This window comes from Pygoscelis adeliae, unplaced genomic scaffold, assembly GCF_000699105.1.
Source record: "Pygoscelis adeliae isolate BGI_AS28 unplaced genomic scaffold, ASM69910v1 Scaffold150, whole genome shotgun sequence".
NCBI classification, from domain to species: domain Eukaryota; kingdom Metazoa; phylum Chordata; class Aves; order Sphenisciformes; family Spheniscidae; genus Pygoscelis; species Pygoscelis adeliae.
In genome coordinates, this window is record NW_008823872.1 from 892625 (window position 1) to 900343 (window position 7719).

General features: G+C 46.6%; 1 protein-coding gene across 1 annotated transcript in view; it reads right to left on the reverse strand.

The window, feature by feature from the left end:
- Positions 1-7719, reverse strand: part of PBX3 (pre-B-cell leukemia homeobox 3) — a 22758-nt gene that overhangs the window by 5851 nt on the left and 9188 nt on the right. The window contains 1 exon segment of the mRNA XM_009334440.1: positions 1031-1196. Coding sequence (XP_009332715.1) covers positions 1031-1196 — 166 coding nt within the window.

The window sequence follows — 7719 nt, forward strand, 5'->3', positions numbered from 1 at the left end:
CGCTGGGACCGCCTGGAAGCCCCGTGTGACCTGGGTCAGCTTTTCCCTCTTGAAGAACAGCCTGTACAACAACAGGTTTTCATGTAGAGAGCTTTCCTCTGGTGGATCGCTTCATCATGAGATGCTATCACCAAACACGCAGAGAAAAACTCATTTTGAGTCTGTGCTTAATGTCTCCTTCAAAAGGAAACGGCTGGTAATTTTTAATTAGCCGATTTATTACCGTCAGAGGAGGAACCTTTTTCTTACTTTCTTTTGATTAAAGTTTTTTTTTCCCATGGATCTTTATACCCTTTAAAAGTTGTCTACAACTAAGTTGCAGCAAAACTTCACTGTAAATAGTGTCAAACACATCTGTGCTTCACGGCAACCTTTGCCTCTGGAGCCCAAAAAAGCAACTTCCTCTTTAAACACTCCCCCTACTAATTTAATGCTTAGATTTGCAAAATGTCAACAACACACTAGCGAGACAATTTTTAAATACTGCAGAAGAACATGTGGTAGAGCAACTCCAAAATAAAAGTTGCATCCTTAGATTTCTATGTATAATATAAACTCAATTTCAAGCAACCCAGAGTTTAAATTCTAATTAGTGCATGCTAAAATATTCCTCTATTTTGTTCTTATCTTGACAATAAATTTAACAGTTCTACAAAAACAGACTTGGAGCTCTGCCTCATTTTATGTTATTTACATTGAATAAGAAAAAGCTTAAAATATCTACAGAAACAAAGAAGCTGCCAGAAGCCCGAGCCAGGCACACATTACCGCTGTGGGAATTACGTGGGTCCCCCATAAGGCCACAGGAGCTTCGCCGCCAAAGCCGCTGGGACCACCTACGGCAGTGCTCAGCCCTTGCAGTTGGTCCAGCCTGGAGGTCCATGGGCTTGCCACCACTCTCCATGCCACGATTAGGTCTGCTAGGGAGCTGCAGCCTTCTCAGCCCGACCGAACTCACTAGGGTGCCATCGAGGGTCCTCCTTTACGAACTGCCCTTCGGGATGCTTTAACACACGAGCCGGGTACGTACCAGAGTTTGGTGTGGTGGGGGAGTTTGTCTGGTTGTTCTGGACGGCGGCGGCCACGGCGTGCGCTGCGGTCACAGCCGTCTTTGCCGCGTAGAGATTGGCTTCTTCCTGGAACTTCCCGATGTTCTTCTTGTACCTGATTCTCTTATTGCCAAACCAGTTGGACACCTGCAGTGGGGAGAGGTGGGAAGAGTGAAGGACACAGAGTGCTTGACCCAACAAAATATGATTGCTTCAAGATGTCATGTTTGGTCCAGCAAATACATGTGCCCCAGCCCGTGTCTGCTGGGTACTCCAGTTAACTAAGCAGTAACCAAGGATCAGTTAAATATTACTACGGATATGAGTGTGATCTGGCTCTGCTCCTCTGTTGGCAAACTGATGCACAAGGGCTGACTCTCTGATGATGACACATATCCTGGAGCTTGCTGTAGCATTTAGTACAGCATTGTCTCCTACTACTATGAGCCATTTGTCAATGAAATCAGTGCAAGACCCCGAAAGCTGCTGAAGGGGGACCAAGGTCCGGTTGAGTGAGGGCGAGCGGGCAGCGAGAGCAATTGTTCTTTATTTTTGGGCTGGAACAACCTTGGCAGCCCACTCATAGAATCGTGTTTGGTTGGCTGAAAATGAAAGGAATCATATAAATCAATAATGGCTGAAAAGTCACTTTGTCATCTCCCTTTGAAGATACTGAACTGAAGCCAAGATGGCTCACGGGGCACCGACTATTAACCCACGCAGAGGTCACGGCTGGAGCCGCTCAGAAAAGTTCGTACAATCTTTCTCAGTGGCTTTGTTTAACTTCAGCTGCTATAACAGAGCTCCTAAATAACAAATCCAGTTTGTAACACGGACGACAGCCAAGGCTGCCGAGACAAAAAAGCATCTGTAACAACACAGAGGTAAAGGGGAGGGGACAGTAATAACCCAAGTGGTTATCGGCCATCCCCGCAGCGAGGGACCCAGCCGCGTGGCGTGGGGTGAGGCAGGGGCTGGGGTCCTGCACTCCCTGGGGCCCCCGCAGCCCCCTGCCTGCGCCCTGCCACAAGCTGTGGCAGCTCTGCAGCACCTCTCACACCCCCGTGCTCCATCACAGCGCCCGGTAGGGCACCCACACCACAGCGCCCAGTCAGGCACCCCGCTGACGGGAGGAGACAAATCCTGCTGTATTTTCTGTAGCTATATCTTTTGTTTAAAGACAATTAATGAAAAGCCTCTAGCTTTTAACAGTAATACGAACAGTACCTTATACATTCCGTTCCCTAGATAACACTCCACCATATTCTATATATTGCACTTAATATTACCTTGTCAGTCAGAGAAGCAATAATACATTAATGAAACCTTGCAAATAATTATTGTGGACAATCAGATTATGCTTTATTAACAGTTTCATAATTGAGGAATCTCTGTACATCAACTGTATTGTCCACGGATGTGTGCGAGACCCCTCTGTTTATGCACGCCCCTGGACCAATCAAACAACAGCCATCACTAATAAAGGTTTATTTAATTCTCACAGTAAAATTTTAATATCACCAGCAGCCTGGGGAAGCCTCAACGAGTGGATTTGCTTGACATCAGATCGTTTCCATTCTGCTAGTCCCAATACTTCTTAATCTTTAATATCAAGGCAATTAAAATTAATGGCCACTCATCCAGAGCCACTGTGGGCAGTGTTTCCTTGACATCAATTGTTTGATGGGATTACCTAGAGGTTAAACTAACAAGCAAGGTTTAATTGGAAGCAATGAGAGGAGCAGCGATCGTACGTTATGTTTAACCCGCATACCACATCTAAATGAATATCCAGAAATGTTAAACTATTTCTGAGATTAAAGCACGCGCCCCGCGCACCGGCAGAGCGCGGCATCTGGGGCTGCCGCAGCTGCCCTGAGAAACCACAGCATCCCTCTGGGGTAATGCAGTCACCACCCAGGTCCCTTTGCCTCCCGGCCGAAGGACTCTTCGCTCTCCCATGAAACACATCAGCGAGGGGCTGCAGCAGAGCATGCCATGGCCCGGGGACGCGCAGGGGCTCTGGCCGCAGCCAGGCGTGCACGGCTGACACGGGCGGCTGGACGCGTCCAGAACAGGGCCAGGGCACTGCTCAAGCGGAGGCTGTGCCAGGCAGGATTTAGGCTGGATTTACCACCATGATATTTTTCCCGTGGGGCTGTGCTGGCTGCCTGCAGCTTCCTCCGCCCACCTGGAGCACACCTCGCCCTGCCCTTGCCGCCGGCACCGACAGTGTCCCAGGGGAGGGCCGGGATGCTGATGCTGGGCTGCCCCCCAGGTCAGCACTGGGACCGGGAGGAGCCGCAGTGCCCTGGCTCCTTGCCCAGCCCCACGCTCACCCTAAAAATGAAAGTTGTCTCCATTGCGAGCTGCTTCACAACACATTTTTCATTAAAATAAACTATCTCTTCACATAAAAAAACAATGAACATCTTTCTCCTCCTGATCATTGAAGGCCAATTAATTAATTGGGCTTAATTGTATATTACATTTCAAACAATACTGTTGCACTTATTTATCATGTTAATTGCAATGTTAAATAAAAAGACAATAAATTATTACTTAAATCATCAAGATGCCTAATGTGGGATTTGGGATGGGGCAGGCCTGCCTTGTGCCTCCGCACTGGCTGATTTCTTGGGATAAATCAGTGCTCGTTCTGCAAAAGATGCAGCTGACATGAGAGCGTCACTGCTGAAATTAGTGAACTACATATTTATGGATCACGGAATTTTTTCCATTGTGTTTCCAAGTGTTTGTAGCACACAGTTTATGTTCCACACCTAATCAGATGACACAAAATAGAAAATTTTGAAAATCAGTGTGGCACAATTATGGTATATGATCAAAACCCTAAGAATTTTACCTCTAGAAACTATTTAATTAAGCTTGCTTTTTTTTTTCCTTGCTTCCCATATGAAGTCAAGGGGTAAGCGCCTATACAACCACAGCTCTCCCTGTCAATCTGCTTACAGAAACAGACAGACTCAGACGAAACAGGGGCAGGAGGGGTGTTGAAAACCAGCTTCTGCATTCTTTCTTTTAAAGAATTTCAAATATATTCCCTTGTCAAGACATCCTTCTTTTGTTTGAAGCAGTGAAAAATTTTATTGCTGTAATCCACTGACACGCTTTCAGCAATGACTATGCCCTTTCTATAGCCCATATGATAGACTGATAGTTGTTCATGACACCCTGAAAGAGGCTCATCTGCAAAAGTATAAAACATCAGCCTCGCAGCCATGGTAAGGGGAGAACAGATGATACAGTTTATCTCCCTCGAACACGTGCTGATCGGGTAGCTCTAAATTACAGCCGACGATGTTCTCTGTTAAGGACATTTTTTTCCCCTAGAATTACCTTTTCCGTCCTCTTAAAAATGAAATTGTGTGAGGTGTTCATCTTAATAAATAGTTTGTCTTTATGCTTTTCTTGAAAAACCTTCTCTACATATTATTTTAAACACTGATATCAAAACTGAAACCATCTATCTCCCATCTGCAACTAAATGATTCTGGGAGACAATTTTCTTTGCAGCTCAGTAAAGTGCTATGGCAGCAAGATTTCCAGTGAGCTGCTTAATCTGGGGGAAGGACGACCCAAAACACTCACTAATTAAGTGTTTGCGGGAGAAAATGTTCTGCCATGAATCTGCCCCCAGCATTTACAACGCACTTAGAGTACAAGAAAGAAACACCTTGGATCATCATTAGGAGAGGCTACAGGGGAAGCCTGGCTCAGCCAGAAAAAGGACAAAGCTTCTTCATCAAACATGAACCACAACCTTCAGGAGTTTGGAAAGCCATCTATTAACTTCCCCCCCTCACACCCAGCTCTTTGCACCTCCGGGGCGTTTGTAGCACGGGAGGTAAACAGGGCACGGTGCCAGGCAGGGCGATGTCTGAGGGACTCCTGGTTGAGGCTGGAAATACGTGCACTCAGAGATTTTTCATAAGAGCCCTGTGCAAGGTGTAGCTCAGTCACTCGCTTGGATGCCATTGCTTATCCCATGCGATGCTACTCCTGCCAGTATTTTAAATGACTGCTCAATTCACCCCCGATTTCTGGATTGCATCCTCTGACTTCTGTTGCCAACCACCAGAGCAGTGTGCACTGGGCTATTTTACAGTGCTTGCTCAGAGTTTTTCTGCTAGATGGCCTCAAAAATATATACATTTTTCAGTACAAAGACAACTCCAGCCCAGTTTGACCTAGTAAATACCAACTAACCCTTCAGTCCTGCCGGGCGGCCTTGGAAGTGCCTTTGAAAATCAAAGATTAGGGTATCCATAGTATTCACATTTTCTAGCTGTGACAGCAGATCTATCAGGAACTTAAGCAACCAGCTGATCACAGGCACTCCCTCTCTCACATACATGCTCCTCTCCCATTAGATGATGCATTGCCCCGTTTTCAGGCTTTCCCATCATCTGGAGCTTTTCCTAGCCATTTATAATATCTTGCCAGAGTGAAGCTCCGGCCATGGCCCCAAACCTCCATCTCTGGCAGCTAGTGCCCAGGTTGTGTGGTCAGCGCTGCCCTTGCTCCAGGCTGGAAAATGTCACCCTGCAAAGCTCAGGCTGCTGTACGCGGTGCCACAGAGGACGCAATGCAGCTACTCCCATCGCTCACCCAGACTTCCTAATGGATTCAAGAAACAACTAATTCATGCTCGTATCAAATATTAAAGAGACAAACCTATATGCAAGTCACAGGCTCGCTGCTGCTGCTACATTTTTGGACCATCTGCCTGCCTTTTATTTCATTCTACAACATATACATTAAATCTTATCAAACAACCAATTAAGAAAGAAATCAGATCTATTAGCACTAGAAGCAATCAGTTATGGCTTCTCAAATGTTCCATCCCATTTCCTTCAGTCACTTCAGCCTTATCTAGACCTCGCTTTTCACCTGTCCACTCCATGGGATCACTAACTCCTTCTCTGCCAGGCACAATTCACCATCTGCTGGGTGGACAGAAAACATCTCTTCAGCCGGTCTGTTGTGCTCTCTACCATGTAATCTCTCCCAATTACATTTTGCCAGCAGAGCTGAAGAACTTTTGGTTTCTCCAGGTTGGTGTTGATGGCATTGCCTCTCCTAACTACAGCAGGCTGCCTCAGCTCACGTGGGAGGATTTTTGGACACCACTTGCTAGAGGAATTGCTATAAACCATCTCATGCCAAGAGGACTGAAACCAGCAACAAGACATAGGGCTGCAGACCAAGATGCCCAGGTACTCACATGCTCTCAGGCTGTTTGGTTAGTTCCAGGCAGCCACAGGGATGCCTGTGGGCATGGAAGAACTGCCCAGTGGCCACCACGGCTGCCCCCGTACCTGCCGGGGCTGCAGTCACTCGCATGATGAAGGAGCAATGTGAGAGAGAATGAGTTTGGTGCCGGATTTCCCCCCAAAAATTCCTGCTCATCACCACAGCCACTCCTAAGTGGGCTGGGAAAAACTGTCCCCATCTCCATCCCTTACCGTCCCCTGGCACTGGGCACATGCGCTTCCCACCCCGCTCGGAGCACAGTGCGTGCTGAGGAATGAGTGAGGAGAGAGCACGGCACACACACACACACACCCCACCTCCAATGGCCTCTCATGTCATAGGGCAGTTTTGCTAGGGTTTGTATTGCGGGTGCATCCAAAGTCAATTAAGTAATATCAAATTTGGGGGAGCTGGGCGGCCTTTCATTTCAAAGTCTTCAATAAAGTGCCTGAATTTTTCATGCATTCAATGGAGACCTATAAAGTAAATTTCAACTCAGGTCTTAATTATAAAGCTAAAGGTTGCATTGCTAATAATGCCAATACTGCAGCCTGCAATCATTAATAGTTAACACATTCGCCGCAGGCATTGTTCCTCTAAAGGACCTGAAATATTGATAAGCGGAGCTGATGGAGCTGGGAGGAGATGGCACACCAGCCCCCCAGGTGGCTGGAAAACTTGGAAACTGCTGGTGAGCTTTCCCTGCCACCCAAGTGCAACTTTCCCCAAGCTGTATGAGCCAGACTCATTTGGTTTTCTATCAAACATACAGGCCACAAGAAATGCAAAGTGTTCTTTGGCTTTTTAAGCTATCTGGTGAAGGAAAGCTCGATGGAGCAGTGCCATCGGCCTGAACGTCGCTGCGAGACTCCAGTCCGGAGCTGTAAATGTACTTTGGCCTATACAGAAAGCAGCCATAGCCAACAAGCGTGCGCATTTCTGATTAGGGAGATGCTGGTTTTCTTGCATTAACTTCACAGTAACATCTGTTATACGTGATAAAAGGAGCAAATCTGCTTAATACATTTTTGCTACAGCGAAACCACTCATGTCACTTCAGCGTATCAAGAGGCTGAATTTCTGGCTGGCTTAGAAAAACAACTTCAAGCAATCAAAGAAATTCTGATCTATAGAGATAGATTATATGTTTGTCAATAAACTGGCCTTCCCCCAAAATAATGGTAAGTTGTAATGAATTCATAACAGACAGTAAGGCTCAGCCAGGAATCTTACTGACTGCGCAGAGAGAAAGCTGACATAAAGTAGGTGCTAATCTTATATCCTTTTTATTTCTACCTTCATCTTTCTACACACACTCTTCTTACCCCAGCACAACCCCAGCCACCCGCAGGCATGCTGCCTTTCCTGCAGAGCTTAGTCATGCTCCATCACC